This window comes from Crocodylus siamensis, chromosome 1, assembly GCF_052110815.1.
Source record: "Crocodylus siamensis isolate JL-2025a chromosome 1, ASM5211081v1, whole genome shotgun sequence".
NCBI classification, from domain to species: Eukaryota; Metazoa; Chordata; order Crocodylia; family Crocodylidae; genus Crocodylus; species Crocodylus siamensis.
The window spans coordinates 200,590,813-200,613,511 of NC_143395.1; the positions used below are offsets into that span (position 1 = coordinate 200,590,813).

Genomic DNA, 22,699 nt, shown 5'->3' on the forward strand with positions numbered 1-22,699 from the left:
TGGCACAAAGGGCCTGCAGCCTGAACCCTCAGCTGGATTGTGAAGTTTCATTTGGGTCCAGAATCAATAAAAGTTTGACAAAAATAGGTTCTGAAGTTGAAATGCCTTGATAGGCTCCTAAGTACAAGGCAACAGCGGTACCATGCATAGGAAGATAATTCACCTTTTCTGTAAAAACTCAGCTCTGGGGAGCCTGGAACACATAGATGTAAAAGGATTTTTTTTAAAGAAATGATGGATGTGTGAAGAAGCAGGCTATGACCATGGAAGTGAGAGCCCAACATTACCTTTAGAGGCGATTCTTCTCTAGAGCCCTGCATGGGGAACTCCCAGCCCTCGGTTGACCTTCTCCAGCCATTCATATTTACACACACACTCTTCTATTTTCTCTTATTCTTACACAGGATTTCATAAAACAAGAATCATATGCCTACTATGAAGACCATGGTGGGCTTCCTCAGTATTACCCATTCTGGATTGGATTATACTATGATCCTAGACACAGAAGGTGGATCTGGGTGGATGGAACAGCTCTTTCCTCTACCGTGTAAGTCTGGATCACTAGGAAATTCTCAGCTGTACACTGAAGTGTAGCATTCAGCAGTGTGTGATTCATCCTGGAACTCATGGCACTGGGAATCTCAGACTGCAGCAAAATGGGGCCATGAACTGCACCAGAGACATACTTAGCAACAGACATATAGCCACATGACATAGGCCCCCACTAGCCTTTAGAAATTTCATGTTAATGATTTCCCCACCACATACTCAAGCTTTCTGGTCCCTGCAATGCTCCTGTATAGTGATTTGCTAAAACTGAAATAACCCAGCAGAAGGCTCCAGACCCCAGCTTTCCCCTGGCCTTTGGGATTAGTGTAGCCCCAAAGCTACAAAGACAGGTTTCCTCTGACTTGCTCTCTTTCTGGCCCTAGGACTCTTGTAGTCCTGGCTGTACAATGGAGCAGGTTCAGCAGGATAAGAAAATGGTGCCTGTTGCCATGCTCCTCCAAACCTGGTTGTTAGGGCTGTACCTTGAAAGGTGAAAGATAGAATAAAATCAAATGGTTACAATCGCTCTAAGGTGCATGTGGGCACAGCTGCACACAACTAAAAGTGTAGCCATGCACAGCCTTTTCACGGCCATGCACCAGGAGAGGCTGAGGCAGGAGCTTGGGGCGGGCTCCGCCAGCTCCAGGGAAGTGCTCCGCTCCCCAGCATCAGGGCCAGTGTCTCGGAGCTGGTGGAGGTGGCGGAGCCTCACTGAGGCAGGCAGCATCTCCTCCCTGAAGTGAGGCAAAGCAGGGAAGGAGGCTGGTGCAGGGGGCTGGCACAGGCTACGCTGGCTCCGGGGAAGTGCTCCACTCCCTGGCCCTGATGCAGGGGAGCAGAGCACTTCCCCCGAGCCAGCGGAGCCCACACCAGGCTCCGGCTCCGGCTCCAGCCCCTGGCCCCTGGCCCCCAGCTCCCAGCCTCCAGCCCCTAGCCCCAGTTCCTGGTTTCCAGCTCCAGCCTCCAGTCCCTGGCCCCAGCCTCTGGCTCCCAGCAAATGGCCCCATCCCCCAGCTCCAACCTCCGGCCCCAGGCCCTGTCTTCTGGCCCCCAGCCCTCAGCCCCCTTCAGTAAGTGTCCCACTCTGGACCAAGGCGGCACACTCAAGGACTGCTGCTCCTTAGAGGGAACATTGAATGTGACTGATACTTTATATAGTGTTGGAGGGTGTTTCACTGACTTGTCATTGAGATGGAGACATTCTGGGAGCTAAATTCAATGCTAGGAGAGGGAAGAGGGAATATACTCCTGCCTGTTAAGTCCAAGGGCATTCTGGGGAGGCACACTGAAAATTTGGCTAGGCCACAATGCTGAACATATCTGGTGGCATAGTAATTATTCAGAGTGGCTTTTCTTTCCAGGTTTTCCCTCCCAGACCCCAAGGATCAGCGTAAGATCTGTGCATATGTCCAGGGTGGGACAGCTAGCACTGGAACCTGTGGAGAAACTCGACTCTGCATTTGTGAGAAGGCTGAGAAACCATCAGAAGAGGCTCACTTGATAACCCCATGAGGCATATGGCTCAGCAGGGGCTGATCCAGTAGTTCACCACAGCAGAAAATAATCAGTCATATTACCTTGAAGATCTCAGAAGGTCTCACTGATCCCTCCTGGAAACTGGGCATCTTGTGCTGCCCTTTCCAAGCATAAGAGCAGAAGTGTGAACTGTGTTTTAAGCCAGTGGTACTGCCAAGCTGGGGCTGCCTAATAAGCCGCATAGATGTAGACACACCAGAACGCCTTGTTTGGCCATATCTTTTGCCTCCTCTTGTATTTTAGTCAAATGCCAGTTGACTGCAGTCTCTGTCCCCTGCAGATCAGGTTCACCTGCTGGTGGAGTCCTGGTCTTCCACACCCATTATAAGAGACTAGAGAGGCAATTGTTATACAGGTTGAACAGTCCTTGTAGGGCAGTAAGGCTTAAACACACAGTATGGCTGCATGTCTTTCTCTTTTTCCCTCACATGACAGATGGAGCCAGCAGAGGGAGAGATGCTTCTACTTACATCACATCCCTGGATCTTGTTATCTTGGCCATGTGATGGATTTTGTCATAGTTTGGCAACTACTTGTGCAATCAGGAAGTCCCCAAAGCTGCACCTATACTGAGGCATCACAGACCCATCAAAATGAGAAATGAAAAAAGTATGCCTGATCCCCCAGTGACTGACCCTGCCTGGCTACAGATGCCCCCTGTTGTGTGCAAGGCAGAATCCAGTCCTGCCCAACTACAGAAGCCCCAAGAGCCAGACTTTCCTTCCATCATCTGAGGAAACTCCATGTCCTCTATCTGTTCCAGGAATGTCAAATTTGTTCTGAAAATAAACCAACTCTCAGCACCCCGAGGCCTTCTGCATGAATCATTATAGGGTGAGGGAGTCATGAGTGGATACAAGGGCAGGGGAAGTTAAACAATTTCTGAAGAGGTAAATGCTTTCTCCATGTGCTGGGAGAACATTTTGACAAGGGGACTTGATAGCTCAGACTCCTGTCTCATTTCACACTGTTCCACTGAGGGCACCTGGTCACTCTGCTTTGGGAGTGACATCTGTACTATACCGAACTGTCATCAGTGAACACAATCCCTGAATTTGAGAACATGGAATAAATCATAGTACACAGCTCCGCAGTTGGCCAGGGGAAAGTCTGCTGAGCACTGGGAGAATTGCGTAGACTGGAGTCAGTCAGTGTATGGAGAGTGGGTATGATCCAGATTATACATTGTCTCTTCTCTCTTTCTCCCCTCTTCAGCCTGACACCATACTGCCTGTTTACAAGGGTGAGGTGCATACATTCAAAAATCCCGAGGCAGAATCAATCTAAGTTATGTGGTTCTTTGTAAGTGGCACAGTTTAGACCAGTAGCAAACAGAACACACATTTGTCCACTGGTCTGTGTGCACCAAACTTCTGTTCTGTTACCAATATAGACCACTTGTCAATCACTTATACTGATAAAAGTGTAATGTCTGTATTTGGCCAAAGAAAATAAGGCCTCTGTGGTCAGGATGCTGGTGGCGATACTGCTCATGCTACTAATCTGGAGAATTAACAACAGAGGGGAAAAAAGAGACCGTCAAGGATGGAGGGGAACATGTCCCCAAGCTCTTTCCACTCTAGGTCGTGAACCTCAGTGCTGAGCTGGAGGAGAGGCCCTGAAAGTGGTGTCAAACTGGGTTTATAACATCAGGGCCCTAAAAATAACTTCAGGCTCTTGAACTGAAGCATCCCTTTGTTCGTACCATGTAGGGCTTGTCCATTAGCCCTGCTTGGAGCTGCAGACACCCAGGTCTGTTGCTCATGCCACCGGTTGGGTATTTAAGAACCATAGGAATTGGGCTCCCAGAGTCCATTGAAAGCACTAGGCACTGGGGAGCTAAATCCTACAATGCTCCACTGAGAAACATATCCAAGGGGCTTTAAACAATGGCCCATATTACTCGGAGCTTTCCTAACAGCTGCATGTTCATTCATCCCATATGTGTGTTTAGCTACTTCACTAGCCCTCCTGCTCCCTTGGTCTGAGCAGCAGTTTTTCAGCCCCGCTCTGACGGTCACTCACCACAGTCTCAGTTCATTTGTACAGGAGCAGCACATCTCAAATTAGCGAGCACTTCCTGTGGTTTCAGCCAGTAAAATGGGAGGGCTGGGCCCCTTTGAACTGGAGAGCCCCCAGCTCCTAGGATATACCTATTCAGCTTCTGAACACTGGTCACTGCTCACAGTCTATGTTATGCAAATAGGTATCCCATCCACAGGGTCCTAGGGTTGTCACTGCTGTAACAGAATATTGCACTTGGCAGGATTCAGCTATTCTGTGTTGGAAGCCAGGTAAATTGTTGCGAGGAATCTCATTAGTTCTGGGGAACTGCCACCACAAAGCATTATTCAGTTGTACAGGAGGCCATATGTACAGAATGGAATGGACTTTTTTAGAAGCAGAAGGAAGACCCACTCTGGCGGTAACATCTCCAAGCATTTGCTGGGAGAGATGCAGCCACAGAAAGCAAAATGTAGGAGACAGACTACACAGACGTGTCTGTGCATGTAACTGTGTGCATGGGGAGTAAAGAAGGAAAGAGACTATTATTAAGAGGTGAATTTACAAATCTTGCTAACTATTCCATGATGGACACTCATTGCAGAAATAGAACTGGCTGTGCTAGGACACTGCAAGGCCTAGGAAAGCATTTAACATCTGCAGTGCTGGTAGGAGCTGGCTGGGGATGTTCTAAAAGACCCAACCAGACAATTGAATGTAGGTCTACCGTAAGTAGTAGGAGTGCCCAGATGTCCAGTACCCTGGCTCTCCAGGCTGAATGGCTTTCTGCCTCTCTCACCACCCCCTTTCTGCCCACCCCCTTATTCTCGCTTTCCTTCTCTCCTGTTGCATGTTTTTGGTGTGAAAATGTTTGAAGTCCTCCATTCTGCAGTGATGTGGAAGGGGAACTTGTTTGAAACCTTCACCATTTTCACGTATGTGCTAAGCCTTTTTTTTTCACTACTGCAACTCCACCCTTTTTCAGCAGCTACATTTGAGTGATTCAATGATCTATCAGTTACTTCCCACATCACACACCTGAATCTGTTCCAGCTGAGTCTAAACCATCTGTGGCAGAGCCCACTGGAAATGAGCAAGCAGGAAATCACCTTGCCAGGCCTCACACTACCAACTCCCCCAGAGCACCAGAGACCGACTCCTAAGCACGTTGGACACAGAGGTATCGCACAGCATGGGGGTTGGGGGCAGCTGTGGTTAAATAATATCTTCATCTTGGATCAGAACTCAGACTTTCTGATTTCTCTCTTGCACCATATTGAATATTGCAGTAGACATAGGGTATGGCTTTGCAATTATACCACATAGCAGAAAATCCTCCACTTGCACCCATTGCCAGCTCCTGACCCCAACCTCTTCTATTCTCCTTCCTATAATCATCTGATTGTTTCTACCCTGCAAAGTCTGGCTGCAAAGACAACATTTTTTTCTGTGATTTATCCCACAAATTTGTCTCCTGAAAACAGCCAGTGTCCTGTTCTGAAATTCAGGGGCTGAATCCTGTCCATGGACAGACAGGAGCCAGGAACACTTGTCTCATGGACTCTCACAGCCTCACACAAATACTTCTGCCCAAATATTTGCATCTGCATCTAGACCCAGCACCAGCTCTTTCTTCTCACACTGCATGGAGCATGCTTGTTTTAAGAATCTGGTGCTGTTCAAATACACTCTACTGCAAAGTTACTCTTTAGGTAAGAAACCTTCCCTTTTTTGTTTTCTCTGTGTTCATTTTTCTCCCTTTCTCTGATAGAGTTTCCTGTGGTATCTTCCTCATGGTCCCCCCTTCCACTGGTACTTGGGATCATGTCCCTGTCCCTGATGATGCTGATAACAGCAAGAATCTACAGTACCCAATGTAAGTGCAACTAATTTATTTCCCCCAGAGCAGGTCCTGCAACCCATGAACACCCAGTAAATATAACAGGACCCTCACTATGTGTATCATATATTTATTCATATAAGGCACATTGACAATAGATTGATTTACAGCAGTAGAAATCTTTCTGACAGAAAATGGCCCTGGAAATGTAGAATCAGGCCCATTTTATTTTCTTGAGAGAAAATGAGGACAGTTTCAGCTACCAACATTTCTGTCCAAAAAGGAACTGAAGGGGGGGATATTTATAAAGAAACTGGAGGAAATGGAGTTGGTTCAGAGGTAATGGAGAAGAGGTGAAAGCTTTTTATACGTAACATTTCTACTCATAGGAAATGTAAAATGCAGGCAATTCTGCTGAGATCTGGAAATCTATGCTCCCTGCGAAGCAGAAAGCAGACGAACTTTCTACTGCTGGGAAGAGATTTCTCCAACAAATTTAGGAGTTTAGTCCTCCCTGTCAAATGTTCAAACTTTAAAATATATCTGTAACAAGGTTTTTCATCTAGTTGGCTGGTGAAACCTCTTACTTTTCCAGTGATAATGTTTTTGTTTATTAGTGGATTATGACAGTTTAACTAACTAGGTCTGAGGAAAAACAAGGTAATACAGTACATTATTCTGGAATCCTCCCCCTCCCTCAAAAAAAAGGAAGACATGTTGGTATAAATGAAGAATGTTATAGCAAGATTGTTTTTTGCTTTTTAAAGCTTTTTATTAATTACTTATTTATTTTGGTAGGTGTGGGCTTTTGCCCTTTGAAATATCAGTCTAACTAGGACTCTACAATTGATTTATATTTTGGTAATAATACAATGAAGCATTTTATCTCCTGACAAGAAAATTAAGTGAAAAGATGATTTATTCAGCTTATTTGCTTGTCTCCGTTTTTATTTTCATCGTTTATCAAAATTCAAAAAAGTGACTTGTAAATTACCATAAGATGATGATATGACTGTCTTATTATAAACTTTAGTAACTTCATGGTGCGGTTGTTCTAGTGGTGTGTTTAAAGTTCGATTACTTATTAATTTGGTCTTTTAAAATGTATGAAATATTTTCTCACTGGCAAATGATAGTTTTGCCAGTTTGCTTGCGGCTTTCCAGCTGGATAAATTGAAAGAACTAAGAGATGGCATTTTCATACATACAATCAGCTTGTTTTGGTTAAGAATTTTGAAATTTCTTGAATTAAAATTTCTAGTTTGGACATGTTCTAATAATTTGTTCCATGGGAATTCTGAAAAAAAGCAATTTGCCTCTAACTCAGAACACGAAGACATTTCCAATTGTCACTTTTTTTTGTCCTGAAAAAATATTCTGGTTTTAGAGATTTATAGTCCTAGGCATTTGCCTTTTTAAAGGCTTTAGATAGAGTCAAAGTCCTGTCCTATCCTGTCCTGTCATAATACTATAATGCCCAATATGAGCAGGCTGTTCTTAAAATATGCAAAGATATTTCCATGGATCTATTTTGCAATGCATTTGGAAATTACCTATAATACAGGTTTGATGGAGTGTATGACCCTGCCAACCCTGAAGCTCCCCTTCTCCAAGGGGTATCAGTGCACTTCTCCACTGCAGAAAGCATTTTTGCATCAGCAAGATTATAAGAATGCCTCGCCTGTGGCTCCACCATATCCGATAGGATAAAAGATGCTTTTATTCTGTTTTGATGTTTAAGTGACTGATGTAATCAGAGAGCAAAAGAAACTTTCTGAAAAAGTGAAAAATCTCACCCAGCAGCTGAGGTCCTGCCAAGCACAGAAAACAAGATTTCTAGACACTGGAGAGGAACAGCTAAGTCAAAGAGGTAAATTATGAGGTGGATGCTGCTCTCTTCCCTGGGCAGATCTAGATCTGTGTAGGAGGCTGTTTTACCACTGCAGAGGGTCCTGCCCCCTCCCCTCCCCCCCTCCCCCCCACACATGAAGATGTGTTGCCTTTGTACAAAGGAATTCTCTAGGGCTACAAGAATAGGGTTTCACTTGCAGGTACTATTGGGGAATGGGGACCCTTGACAGATGCAATTCATACAGTTTGTCTCCTGGAGCAATGTCCCCTTTCTGTGCTATGCTCCTGGGCCCCTGAAGGGTTTCTCTGCAACACCTAAGCCTCTTGCTGCTACCCCAGCCCCTCCACTCTGTGCCTAATGCTGTTCTTTCACTCTTGCTCCCCACTACTGCAGCTGGTGCCCTTACCCTTGCTGCCAATTCCTATCACCATCGCCTGCTTCAAGGGAGCATGAGAAGCAGCTGGTGCAATAAAGGGTCAGGACAAAAAGAGCAGGGAGGGCTGGGGCAGTGGGAGGTGACCTGTATGCTTACCCTTGCCATCAGTTCCTATGGACTGCAGTGACTAGAGAAGTGTTGAGAGAGAGAAATTGCACAATGCCCCCATCACCTACCCCTCGTTATGCTGCTGCCCTTTTCAGTCCAGTCCACCTTGCTTTTATCCCTCCTTCCAGCTGGGAAGAATCAAGACTTCCCTTTGGAAATGGACTTCCCTCACTTCATCCCGCCCCCCCTAGGAGCACTCAGCAGGAGTAGGAGGGTCTTCCATAGGGAATGGGTTTTCTTAACCCTAAGAAAGATTGTGCCATTTGGTCAGAACTTAGGATATTCCTGACACTTCAATAATTTCTCCATCTTGGAAGAAAAAGATTGAAAGAAAACATTTTATCCCCGTTCTCCCTGCTTTGGGGTTTTTCTTTTTTTGGTTAAATGATTCCCCACATACTAGTTCAAAATTTTGAAATGAAAATAATTTGAGTTAAACAGATTGAAAAAAAAGCAGGGGGGAGAGAGGAGAACGCAACCTGTAGAGCTAACATGCTTCCATCTTCTTCCCATTTCTCAGTGCTGGGGACAAATCCCAACTCTTTGATCCTGTTGGGGCTCAAGGAGTTGGTCTGGTCCTCAGGTGACATGGCAGTGACTGTGTGGCCTGTCATGTGCCCATACAGGTGAGGAAGCCAGCATATGCTGTTTCCTCTATGGCCACAACTACTGGTTCTGGAGGGGAAAAGCCCATGCCCCTTCAGAAGTGTGATACTAGAGCTCCACCTGATTGTAGGTCCCATAAAAACAAGTAGTAGATGTAAAAGTGTAAGGAGGGTGTGAAATCCCTCCGTTTCTGATGATAACATCCCTAGCACAGGACCTATAGTGGAATGCAATGAGCTAATCAGTAGTATGTGTTCATTCCAGGGAAGTGTCCATCACGCTGGAGTCACACAAAAGAAAGGTCCTATCTTTTTTCTCCTGAAAACAGAGTTTGGGAACAGTGTAAATCCTTTTGCATTACTCAGTCTGCTAGGCTGATTACAATTGAGAGCAAAGAGGAGCAGGTGAGTGTGTTTCCTTTATTATATTCATGCAAAACCACCAGATGAATGAAACCAGAGAGGAGCAAGGTCCTGGGAGGGGGGTTCTGGCACAGCCTTCACAGGGTAATTCCAGGAGGAGTATTCGACATGCCTGTGGGTCTTTAAATTGCAGTACAAATTTGAGAGGTCTCTGGAGGGGCAGGGTTAAACATGTTTGTCTTAAATTATTATATTTCCTACTAAGTCTAGTGTGTTCCTCTTTAGTGGGATGTGTTATTCTATGGAGCTACCTGTAGTGCATCACAGAATTAACACAGCTACACTGGCACTAGCCCTTCTGCAGGTAGAAAGAAATTATTACCCCAGAAGTGTGAGGAAAGGGAAATGAACTGTCATGTTTCCTTAGCTGGTTGGAGACTGAAAACAGACTGGACATGTGGGATGTAATAGGACATCAGTCTTCTCCCTCAGTGCCCTAGTGCTCCAAAAGCAACTGTCCTTTAGAGAGTCTCTTCCAAAGCCATTTGCAGAGAGTAATGACTCTGAAAATATAGCTGAGGGTACCATCTAGGCCCAGACTCATGTTTGCAGTGATACAGTCCGAATGGGATGCAAAAACATTTTTTTTTTTTTTTGAGGAAAATGGGTTCAGAATTTAAAAGTATTGACAGATCCCTATATACAACATGGGGCTGTAATCATATATAGCTGTACAATTCACCATTCTGCCCTTAAACCCTGGTGGAAAAGAATGAATCCAGGGCTCTCAGTTCACTCATCCTTCATTTTAGGAGCCCTGATGAGAGAAAGAAGTAGTTTTGCTGCCATCTTGAGGACAGTGTTCTCCAAATTAAAATGTTTGGCTTAGTAACAAGTCCAAGACTTCCTGATAATATATAGCAAAGCTAAGAATAGATCCTTGATCTGAGAGCATCAGAGCTCAGTGGGGAATTTAGCCCCTCAGTCCTTGTGACATTGTTGGGAGAGTGGGTCACACAGCAGTCTCCTCATTCTGGCAAATGTCAGCTGTAAGATGCTCTGAGTGCTGAAGGTGGTGGTACCCACCAGTGAGGCTGACTGAAGGTGAAGCTCTTCATAGCCCCTATCATGTTTTAAGCCTCTCAAGTTCTGAGCTGGCATAAGGAATAGTGTCAGCTTTCCATCTGACACATTTGTAGCAGGTAAACTAGTATAAATGACATATCTTCACTTAAACCTGCTGGGAATATTTATAAACAGTCACAACTTTTATAACGCAGATTTGATGTCAGGAAGGTCCTCACAGCAGGTTTTCCCCCTTTATGATCATGCAGGCAGACCTATTTGCAGACACGCTGCATAAACACGGTGATACTATAGGGAGGTCAGTTGACTTCATGAGGAAGTCGGGAGAGAAAGCAGTTATTTTATATCCTTCCACTACCCTAAAACAGCTAAACAGGTTTTAATGAAATGTTATTTATATAAAACAAGGGCAGTTCTCAGTTGTATCTCAGCCTGTAATATGAGGTCAAAAGAGTTGGTTATGATGAAATGACAGGGCAGTGAAAAGAGCAGATGATGAAAACAGAAGCAAGACTTCCAACTTCACTATGTGGATGATCTCTACATGAAGACTGACAGCAGCATTGTGTGTGAGGCATGCACAGCAGTCTGCTAGTGATGTCCAGTCATTCACGCTTGCATGCTGCCAAGATAATTTATCTTTCTCTTTTACCCCGCTCTTCTGCAGCGTTTCATAATAAGGGAGTCATTTCTGTATTCTGAAATGCGTCATGGCCTCCCATATTACTACCCATTCTGGATTGGATTGTCACGCAACCCTGAAACTCAGAAGTGGGTCTGGGTGAACAGCACAGCTCTCTCCACTGGCCTGTAAGTCTATTTCACTAGGATGTCCTATGCTCTGAACTGAAGTGCAGCACTAACACCAGTATGTGATTCACCGTGGAACTGAGGGAATTGGACAGTGCCAGCTAACTGGGACTGTGAACTTTACTGGGGATACAGTGAATGACAGACCCCACCAGAGAATACAGGCCCCAGCTGGCTCCAAGCCCTGGCTTCTTGTAACCACTCATGCTCCCATGCGGCTGATATCTGAGCAGTTCTAACTCCCTGCATTTCTATGGGGTCTTTCATCCTGACACATCCCTAAGGAGCTAATATGTGTAAGTCCAAGAAACTGGTGCTAGGCCTCTGGAGAAACAAATCCCACCCAAGCACCTACAAATGGGAAAGCCACTGGCAGTCTCCCTTCTGTTGGAGGCTGCAGCCAGGTGCAATGGTGTGATGTTAGCTGGGGATGGCATGCTGATCATTTGCTTCATCCTGCACCTCTGGGGGTGTTCTGCTGAGCTCAAAGCAAGGGCCAGATCTGTGCCTCATGAACTCTATACCTATGTTCTACTATGGGTATTTCCTATTCTTCTGGGCTTTTCTGGTGCTGCATGGGGATGGGAATTCCCTCTCCCCCTTCCCCTACCCCTTCACCCCTTTTGTTATATGTGCCAGGGTTTCTTTAAGCCTTCTTCAGAGGCATTGTGTACCGGCTGCAGCCAAGACTGAGGATTTTGACTGGGGTGTGGCAAAGCTCCTGCTGGGACTGAATCCCAGAGGTTTCTGGTTAGACCATCTTGACCCTCTACTCATGATCAGACCAATCACCATATTTAGGGATTTAGGGTCAGGAAGGAATTTTACCCCATGGTCAGATTGGTATGGACTGCAGGGGGCAGGGGGCTGCCTTCCTCTGTAGCAGAGATCTCTTGAGCTTATCATAACAACTTTTACAGCAGCATGATGTTGGCCACCACAGTCCCCCTGATTTATATGGGGCAGGTTAGGGTGTTATGTCTGGTGTTGTGTCAGAGGCGACGGCGTAGTTTTGCTATGAATTTAGACAAGGAATCTGTATGGGATCATTTAGATAGAGCTGAACCTGCCTCTGGCAAGGGGCTGGATTAAATGATCTGTAGAGGTCCCTGCCAGCCCTTCTCTGTGAGTCTATGATATACAGGCTTTGTTATAGGAAATGCATAAGGATTACTGGACATCTTCAAAAATGTATTGCCAATCCCTGGATCACCTTCTAGTTGTTACTGCCTGGTGACTGACTCCAAAAACTCAAAACTGCAGGGCTCTGGCAGAATCATAAAACCTCCTTTATGTGCCAAAATAAATTTAGTCTAAAAATGTCATTTAAAAAAAAAAAGGCTGTTAACATTTCTCTGGCAGGCTGACATACCAAAATGAAAGGAAAAGATTGTCAGTGTTGGATCAAGTCAGTCAGAGATGACTTGGTGGGGAAAAGGAAGGTTGTTTGCTCAATTGGGCAAGATAATTTACAGAACTAAATGATAACTGAACATGTCACATGAAAGCCTTGGCCATCAATGGGCCCGATAGAATTGTACATGGAAATGCAAAGGATATTTCCTTCACCCACCACCGAGTTGAAGACCCATCTGTTGATAATATTCAACAGGAGGAGGAGGAAGAAGGGAAACATTTTTCAATTTTAATTCCCAGGGCAATTTTCAGTGGGGGAAATTGTTCCTCGTATTGAAGTTTCTCTAGGTTTGAGACTGAACATGCCTAGTATTGTAATTTGTGTCATGAGATTGGAAGGATCCTGTGCTCCTAGATTCTCATGGGACAGATTTGGCTTTACGATGGAAAACATCTCTGCCCTTCTTTTAGGGACACCACTTCAGCATCCCCCGCTACCCCTTATATAAGCACCAGGGACTCCTAAACCCAGTGTCTGGCACAGCCTGCTTGGGGACGCAACTATGAACTTCAAATTTTATCTTTACATTCTAGGTTTTCCCTCCCAGACTCCAATAATCTGGCTCATCAGGGTGGGGCTTGTGTATATTATCAAGCTGGGGCACCTAAGACTGGAAGCTGTGGAGAAGGTCGATTCTGCATCTGTGAAAAGAAGAAGGATCCAGAAGGAAAAGTTCATCAGGATTAACCCACCAGAATAACGGTGAGTTAGAACGGATCCAGGAGACTCCTGCAGCAGGCAGGGGAGTGTGGAGCTTGGACATAGAAAAGGATTATGCATCAAACACTCACAAAAAGCCTGAGACTTTGTACTGCCACTTGCAGGGGAACAGCACCTGAACTGCAGCATGGGCAAGTGGGACTGCCTGTTTGCCAGTTTATTAAACCAGAAATACAGACAAATTCAGACTCTGTGCTGGTCACTTTCTTCTATCTTGTCTTGTTTCACATGACTGTGGGTGGGATACAATCTTGTCCCTGCAGTTGGACTCTGCTGAAGCCAGAAGAGATGTGACGTTTCTGCTTACATCACATCACTGGATCCCATTTTTTTGGCAGTTTGAGGGCCTGGATACACAATACATTGACACTGGATTACTTTACAGTGGGTTTGTACACCAGTTTGAATTATGCTGGGATCCTACACAGACAGTCAAGCAGTGAGCCAGGGGTGAGCAGCAGGTTTTGAGCAAATGGGTATTCTGCTTTAAACTGTGGACACACAGTACCTAAACCAGTGTAATTTACACCAGCATAGTTTTATATCTGTTTTTTTCTCAGGATTGGTCTACTCCTTTTTTTACACTGGTGTAAAGGCCAGCAGTCCCTTTAATGCTGGTATAAAAAAGCAGCAGATTTATAACATACAGCCTTAAACTGGGATCTTGGAGTCATTATTGACTCCAAGATGAACATGGGCTGACAATGCGAGGTCACGGTTGGCAGGGCTAACCGGACCTTGTCATGCATCCACAGATGCATCTCAAGTAGAGCCAGGGAGGTGATCCTCCCCCTCTCTGTGACACTGGTCAGGCCACAGCTGGAGTACTGTGTCCAGTTCTGTGCATCCCACTTCAGGAGGGATGTGGACAACATGGAGAGGGTCCAGAGGAGGGCCACCCACATGATCCGGGGACTACAGGGCAGACCCTACATTGAAAGACTGCGGGATCTAAACCTGTTCAGCCTTCACAAGAGAAGGCTTAGGGGGGACCTGGTGACCATCTATAAACTCACTAGGGGGAACCAGAAGGGTTTAGGGGAGACGCTGTTTCCCCTAGCACCCCCTGGCATGACAAGGAACAATGGACACAAATTATTAGAGAGTAGGTTTAGATTAGACATCCGCAAGAACTACTTCACAGTTAGGGTGGCCAGGAGCTGGAACCAATTTCCTAGGGAAGTGGTGCTGGCTCCTACCCTGGGGGTCTTTAAGAAGAGGCTTGATGACTACCTGGCTGGACTCATTTGAGTCCAGTTTTTTCTCCTGCCCAGGCCGGGGGGGTCAGACTTGAAGATCTACAAGGTCCCTTCCGACCCGACTTCTATGATTCTATGATGTAACTCAATTGAATCTGGAAAGTTTAGGGATAAAACTGTACCATGGAATACTGGTCTTGGTGCATCCCAAGAGAGACATTTGCTAAAGGCAACAGGCTATTACTAGTTGTTTCCTCTCACCCCCCACCTCTCACCCAGCAACACAGTACAAAGGAAACTTACAATGTGCACTAACATCTGCCCATTACCTAATTGTTATTATAAGTATTGGTGTAAATGTGCCATCTATCTCAGCCCAAGATCTTCCAGGCAGCAAGGCACATGGCAGTGCCCACCACTTTTGAAGTGACAGCAGCAAGGCACAGAAACACAGAGCAGAGGCTGAGCCCAGCTCACAGCTGTGGCCTGCCCTCACCTATGCAAAGACTGGGGCACCACATGCCCTCCCCACTTTGGCTGCCCAGCGCTGCGCCTCTGGAGAAGCCACCCAGCTCTTCCTGGGGGTGACATGGAGCAGGGCTCATCCCCTCCAGCCCGACAGTGTAACTGAGGCTGCCCTGCTCTGGGACCCAGCTCTGGGCACCCCCAGCCAGTGTGCAGCCAGGACTGGAGTAGGGAGGGGCAGCCAGGGGCAGCTGGTGTGGCTGACAGGCAGCCAGAGCTGGGGCTGGTCTGGCCAGCACTGGCATGGCCAGGGCCAGGAGGCAGCCAGGGCCAGTGCAGCCGGAGCCGGGAGGCAGCTGTGGCTAGTGTGGCATCCAGGGCTGATGTGGCCAGAGCTGGGAGGAAGCCAGGGCAGTGCAGCACCGGGCAATGCTGCTCCCCAATATGATCCTTTCCCCTCCCCCCTCAGACTTTCCCATGGCTGGCTTCTTCAGGGCAGGAGGCCCCAAAACTATTTCTTTCAGGGAGCCCCAAAAAATGGTGGGCTGGCCCTGATTTGGGGCATGTGATCCTCAGTGCTCAGTTTCTTGTTGCTACTGGGTGTTAAAAGCAACGAAGTGCACTGAAGAGACAAGTTGTGACCTGAAGGTGAATGCGAGCCAGGCCAGAAGATGTCTCTTTCCCAAGGTTCCCTTCTTCAGCCTGGTGCCATGCTCAGGATGCTGCTGGTCCAGGTGGCGGTAAAGGCTGCACCAGAAACACAATACAGAACAAGATGATTTATCAAGGATGGAGGGGCCACAGTTCTCCAGTTCCCCTCACCCCAGTCAGGGCAAGGTCAGCATCAAATGGTAAGACAGGCCGTGAGAATGTGGCATCATAGACCTAGGGCTAGTGTTTCCCAATATGAAACATACAATCAGAATCATCCACTGCAACAGTCCTTATAGGTGCTGAATGACTGCATGACCCATGAACCCCTCCTGGAGCTACAAGTGTCCAGGTCCTTCTACCTTCATTCCCTCTTATCCAGGGTTTCCATAGGGATTCTAAGGTCTTCTCCCACAGACTGCAGCAGCAACCAAATGTGTTGAGCATGCAAGTTGCATGAGGTCTCCTCTATAGTTCTTGTTTCTGCCACTTTGGCATTCAAGAACTGCTGCCCACTCCAGAACTTGGAACCTTCTTTTCAATTAACATTGAGAGAGTGAGGAAAGACCCTACCTGCACCAGGCAGGTATGATGTTGCAGGGGGAAGGGGGAAGCTGCAGAGGTCTCAACTTAAACCCAAAACCTTAGGGCTCCAGCAAGAATGCCCTGCACAAATCTGCTGCCCCTCAGTTTAATTAAGTGTTGCAGCTGCCCAACTTTTCATACGCATAATAAAGAAGAACTATGGAAGGTTGCCTGCTCTGGAATTTGGACCAGAGCCCAGGGGACTGCCTATCCTTGCAGAGGCTGCACGGTTTTCCCACAGTGGGACCTCGGCATGCAGTGGCCTGCTCCCACATTCTCTATGGGGCCCTGCACCTATACCAATGACTGCCAGAAGCTGGGGGTAGTGAGTTGGCCCTGGAAGCAGGCTGAGTCAATGCCAGCCATGGCAGTGAGTCTCAGGCAGCCTGATCCCCGTCCCCTCCCACAATGATGTTCTCTAGAGCAGGCCCAACCAGACACCTTCTTGGCTTCTTGGACCATGGGTTAGTGGCTCCTACATGCCATATCTCCTATTCTGGGTCTCTCCCGCATCCCAGTGTCTCCCCATCAATGTGCGGCGTGGAGAGTTCCCCCACCACTGCCATCCAGCCCCCGCAACTCCCCCAGGGGACTATTGGGCATGTGTCCTCAGGGAGGAGTCTCTGGAGCAGGACTCTCCATGGTGGGGCAGGGATGGTAGCATGATCATCCTAGATCCAACATCGTGGACTCCATGACCAGGCCTGAGGGCCAAATCCAGTCCACTGAGGAATTTTGTCCGGCCTGTGGCAGGTCCCTCAGTCCTGCCTGGCCCAGGTGCAGGGGGCAGCCTGGACCATTGCACATGTGATCAGTCCTGCCACCCCTGAGTATGCAGTGGAACTGAGGTGGTACAGCAGCTGGACTCCATTTCCCATCAGGCCCAGCAGCCTCCTTCCACCTGGCACTGCCACCAGACCTGGCCACACTGGTAGGGCACCTAACCTGTCTCCCCCACACCCACCACTGAGGACAGGATCCATGTACACAAGATGCATGGTCAGGTGAACTGGACGGGACTGTGGGAAGGTGAGGAGCGGTGAAAGGAAAAAAGAAGGGTAGGTGGGGCTGAGGAATCACAGGATCTTGGGGCAGTGAAAACATCAGGCCGTGGCCCTCAACATAACTGCAATCCATTGCCCACACACCCCTGTGATGGGCATGGATTCCACAGGTGGGGGCATGTGGGGAGCAGATCACAGCTCTGCCCTGGCCCTGGGAACACACTGTTACCACCCCAAGATCACAAACCCAGCCCCAGGCACAACTCCCCACCTGCCCACAGCCCCATCCCATCAACTTAGCCACATGACCTGCCCATGTGGTATCCTGACCACTCTCCATGGAGACCCTGGGGTCACAAGGTGGTTACAGTGGGGCTGAGGCCTGGGGCAGAGCTGTGATCCACTGCTCAAACATTTCTACAATGGGAACCAGTTCTGTGGGCAGGGCTATGCAGGGAGCAGATTGCAACTCAACCACAGGCCCCATGATCCTGGCCTTGTTCACCTGTCCCACTCCCAAACACCACTCTCCTCCCACCAACAGTTCCAACCCATATAGGGTGGTTTGGTTAGCTGTTGCACGGAGGGGTGCTGACCCATCTCACAACAGCTGAACAAACTTCTATGTGTAGCCTGTGGGCCCAAATAATTGTTCACCCCTGCCTTTCAGGCTGAATTCTTGTGCTGTCTCTGTATGGGGATACCCCGGAAGCTGTTCAGAAACTGCAGCAGTTGCATTTTATAGGACCAATCTGCATGTACTTAATTACAAGCAGCACGGTCCCCTCTCCCCAACATCCCCCAGCTCCATCAGCTGCACTGGCTTCAAGGCTGCTCTCAGATATACCCCTTGCTGTCACTTTTGACCCAAAAAATATCTCAGTGCTTTGAGTCCTGTGTCCCTGGCACCCCCTCTCACATTCTACCAGAGCAAGTGAGATTAAGAATACTATTACTGGCTAATGGTTGAAGGAATCAAATATTTCTGAATCCTAGGACTGAGAAAAAGGATTTAAAATACCCTGCCTACAGCTGTTGGGGTCACTTTGCAGTGATCTATAGATAGAATAGTTTTGAAGCGTTTTGCCTGGAGAAAGAAAATGGATTTTTGTCTTCTTTTTTAACCTGGATTTGTAGTAGTTTCTTCATTTCCTGGACATCAGAAACCCTTGGCAGGGTGTGAATGAAAAAAATAACAGGCATTCAAGCATTGAAAGGAGTCTGGAAAACTAAATGGATTTTTCTGCATACTGCTACAATTGTATCACTTTACCTCGCCTCTTACAGTGTTAATGGTACAACCACCTTTAATACTGATGTTATTATACTGAGGCAAATGAACCTAGGCTATCAGATCCATCTCTTTGTGTACAGGGGAATAAGAAAAATTGGCAGAAGGTACCTTCATACTCTTATGCCTGTGTCCAAGTTTGGGGGTTTTTAGCATGCCAGTAAAAACATCACCCCTCCAAACTGGTTTAATTATCCCAATACAAAAATTGTTTCTATATTAAGTCTTATCATGGGTCTCATTAACTAAGAAATAAATTTGTAACAAGGCACTGTTGATATCATAGTGTAACAAGACCAGGGCACCCAGGACAGCTGCCCCAGGCACTGACTGACTTACTGAGGGGGGAGGAGAAGAAAAATATCACAATCACACAATCCTGTTGACTACATGGCAGCAGCCAGAAGTCACTGCTGCCTCCATGTGGCCCACTGCCCCAGCATCTAGGGTGCTTGTACACATCATGTATACGTGACAAAAAAATGTCACTGTGTGGCTTAATGGCATCACAGTGTACACATGCAAGACTTTGGGAGGTTTTAAATGACTTTGCATCATTGCAAATTGCAACAATGCACCTGTCAGCTTGCCCTCTGGCCCTGGGAGAGGCAGGCAGGCTGGCTTCATAGAAAAAAAGGTGCCTGCTGAAGGCAGAAGCAGCAAGAGGCCTATCCTTTTTTGGGCAGAGCCCTCCTGCCTCTCCTGCTGCTGGGGTGGTGAGCTGCCAGCAGGCCAAGCAGCCCCTGAGCTAAGAGAGAACCGAGTCTTTCCCTCTGTGATAAGTGATGCCCCCTGGGGCCACCGAGGTGAGCTGTCAGTAGGCTGGGTGCTGCCCCAGCTGAGAGGCATCACCCAGCTCAATCCAATTATTCCCCAAGCCCACCCACTGGAGGCCCACCAGGCACTGCTCCCTGGGCACGTTTGGGAAACAGCTGGATTGGGCTGAGTGATGCCTCTGAGCTGGGGCAGTGCCTGGCCTGTGGGCACTGCCACAGAGGGAAGGACCAGGGCCTCCTGCAGCTCAGGGGCTGCTCAGTCAGCCAGCAGCTTACGCCCTGGCCACAGACAATCTTTGGCTCCAACAAAACAAAACAGAAAAGATTGGGCTCCTTGCCATAATGTGACAGAAAAATTGAAATTTATTCTGTGCCCCACCGTTTCAATTTGGGCAGCATAGAATAAAACCTTGGGGATTAAACCCCTGTCACATACAAATGCGGGTAGCTGCTTTGTTAACCCTCTGGCTGTTGTTATTTTGAAATACAATGTTGCGGTGCTCTGGCTTTCACATTACTGACCAAAGTGCAGCACTCCCTCAGCACTTGAAATAGAGCTGAATAAAAAAAAAAAAAAAACCCTACCAGAAATTCAGCTTCTTCAGTTGCAGTAATGATGCCAACCCTCAGTAGCACCACTGCACAAAGAGCTCACAAGTTTTTACATTTCTGAGGGTGCTTCTACAAATTATTAATTTTATAGAATAATCTTACTGCTGATCAGATCTGTTCAGCTCCAATCCAACTCCCCCAGAAATAAGCAGGAACATTTTCTACCAATTGCAAAAAAATTGGAGGGCAGCTTGGGGTGGGGGGTGTTAAATAAATGTTATAGCTGAAAACATTTCTACTTCTAGAAACTTACCAGCCCCAGAAAAAATATGACATATTGACCTTTATACATAGAGTTTGAGACTAGATTCTCAGCAGAAGTAAACTTGTTTAGCTAGAAAATCACTAGAGCTGCACTGATTACAAGGATCTTTCAATATTGATGCCAGTGTTGTTTGAAAAAAATATTTTTCTGAAGAGTCTGAAAGCTATTTAATAATAAAAAGGCAGGCTTCCTTGTACATTAAAGAAGACACATATGCAGTATGTTATTTTAGAAAGAGGACTCTGACAAAGACCACCTGGGGTGAATCCTGGATTTCCCAAAAGCCATTGTAGAAGAAGCACCTGACATTGCAGGGATGGCTGCACCCTTGTGCTATCAGCCTCAATCTCCCCACCAATACAGGTGGTGAGGAAGCCTCCAGGGACTTTTAAGAAGTCCCCAAAGTAGGTGAAAAAAATTCCCCCTTCCTTCCAGCTTCATGGCCAGAAACACTTTGCCTCCCCTTTCCTGCCTTCCACTGCTGCTTTCCCTGCTGTCCTGAATGGGCAGGGAAGTGCTATAGCCACTTGTGCCCACCCCAGCAGGGATGTGTAGGGGCTAGCCTCAGCTGAGAAAAACAAGTAACCAAACATTAAACCTGTAGGAAAAAAGAGGTCACAAAAGTTAATCCACTGCAAAAAGACAAACAAGCCTGCAGCAGAACACTTCAGCCTCCCTGGACACTTCATTGCTGAACTCAGCATTGTTGTTCTCAGGAAGAAAAATTTTAAAAACCACTTTGAACAGAAAACTGCAGAACAAGAAATCATCCACAAACTGGATTGTGTTAAATATGGTTTAAAAAGGGAGTTGAGACTATGGAGTCTTATCTCATTACCTGGATTACTTTTTGTGACCCACTCTGTTCCTATGGGTGTAATGCTTGTTTGTCTCGCTAAGCACTGCCCCCTCCTCCTTTTCTCCTCCCACCCCTCGTCTTTTGTATTCTAATTTCTCTCTCCTTCTTATACTCTGCTTTCTGTTTGCCCTTTCAAACATCCAATGAAGTGAGCTTCAGCCCACAAAAGCCTGCATGTTGTCTCTATATATACACCTTATGTAGCTAGTCTATAAAGGTGCATATCTTCTCTGCCTTCCTACAGCTACAGACAGATGCTAATTCATTCTTCATGGTAACGCAATTTGGGGACAAATGTGTCAGGCTGCTGATGACAAAAAGGTAAAGAAGAGCTAGAAGTCCAGGTGCTTGAGCTACATGACCATTTGGATCCTTTGTCAGCCCTATGGTTCTATGAATACATCTTCTTTTCTTTTCAATATGGCTTCACTGATCATTGCATAGCTCTAGTGAAGGCAGTGTTAAAAAAGTGCTATTATTCTTATTCTTCTGTGCCATTACAGAATGTCATTTCTGGAAGTGTCCAAGATGCACACAAGGTATCAGCTGCTGAAAGGGAGGTTCATATTTGTGCTTTGTATTTTTAATGTTTCTATATGTCTGGGGTCATGATTCAACTGCTTTACCTGCAGATATGTAAAGAGCCAGATAAAGTAAAAAGATATAGCCATAATGCAGCATGCATTTTGTCAAAACAGAGCAGATCAAGACTCCAGCATCGCCAACAAGCCAGGGGATGCAGAGGAAACAGTTGTGAGGACCAGGCCACAATGATGTAATGTAGAAGGATGCTCTAGGTCAAAGTATTCCTGATGGTGCATTGCCTTGCTTCCAGCTAAGCCCTGTGCTTAAATAGTCCAAAGGACTTCACATATATTTTGAGCTCTAGGGCTAGGGACAGAAATTACACACAAACCAGTTCAAATCTGTAGCACAGCGGGGCTAAGTACAGACAGTCAAAAAGCCCAAGGCTGAATCAATTCAATCTTCAAGGTTAGTCTAAGCCACATAGATTGAACCAATAAGCAAGTGAACAAATGTTCACTTTTGATTCTGGGAATGCAGCCACATGCCTTCAGTAGCCCAGGCAATACTACAGCATGCCTCCCTGCTTGACTGAAGCAGACAGTTTGAGCCAAGGCTAGCCCATCCATCCTGCAAGGGGGGCAGTGGGGAGATGCAAAGCATCCTAGGATACTGCAGACATTTTAAAGCAGTTGATGTGCACTTCTGTTGTGTTACAGATTTGAACTGGGTTCCAATCACTTATACTGGTTTCTGTGTCATTTCTGTCCCTAGCCCAGAAGTTCAGTCTAATGCAGTAGCGCACAACTTTTTGGCCCCAAGAGCCAGATACATGGCACAGGGCCCATCTATGGGCCAGACAGAGCCCTACAGCTAGCACCTCCCCCTCCTATCAGGATTAAGGACCCAGCACTGCCCCCTCTTGTCCCCTGCACATCAGAATTGTGTCTTAGGAGCATGGTTCCACGCCCTCCTGCCCCCCTCAAACACACACACCAGAATGTCCTGGGGCCCAGCACCACCTCCACCCAGGTCAGCCCTTTACATTGGGATCAAATGCTAGATCCAATGTGCAGGGCCTACAGCTCCCTATGGGTCTTTAGATTTGGCAGCAGGAGAGCAGTGCTACCACTCCCCTGCC

At 46.9% G+C, this 22,699-nt stretch overlaps 1 protein-coding gene across 1 annotated transcript; it reads left to right on the forward strand.

Moving 5' to 3' along the window:
- The first annotated feature begins 5,178 nt into the window (after positions 1–5,178).
- On the forward strand, positions 5,179–13,293 carry LOC149873883 (C-type lectin domain family 1 member A-like). Its single transcript, XM_090031567.1, has 6 exons — positions 5,179–5,269; positions 5,861–5,965; positions 7,671–7,799; positions 9,196–9,335; positions 11,047–11,189; positions 13,140–13,293. The coding sequence occupies exons 1-6, from the start codon at positions 5,179–5,181 to the stop codon at positions 13,291–13,293; spliced, it is 762 nt and encodes a 253-aa protein (XP_089887693.1).
- The last annotated feature ends 9,406 nt before the right edge of the window (positions 13,294–22,699 follow it).

Bases quoted from the DNA above. Each gene is read 5' to 3' on its own strand.
- LOC149873883 (XM_090031567.1), top strand. From the start codon at position 5,179: ATGAGCAAGCAGGAAATCACCTTGCCAGGCCTCACACTACCAACTCCC. The intron at 5,966-7,670 runs GTAAGTGCAACT...TTGATGTTTAAG, and splicing joins AAGAATCTACAGTACCCAAT to TGACTGATGTAATCAGAGAG. The intron at 11,190-13,139 runs GTAAGTCTATTT...TTTACATTCTAG, and splicing joins ACAGCTCTCTCCACTGGCCT to GTTTTCCCTCCCAGACTCCA.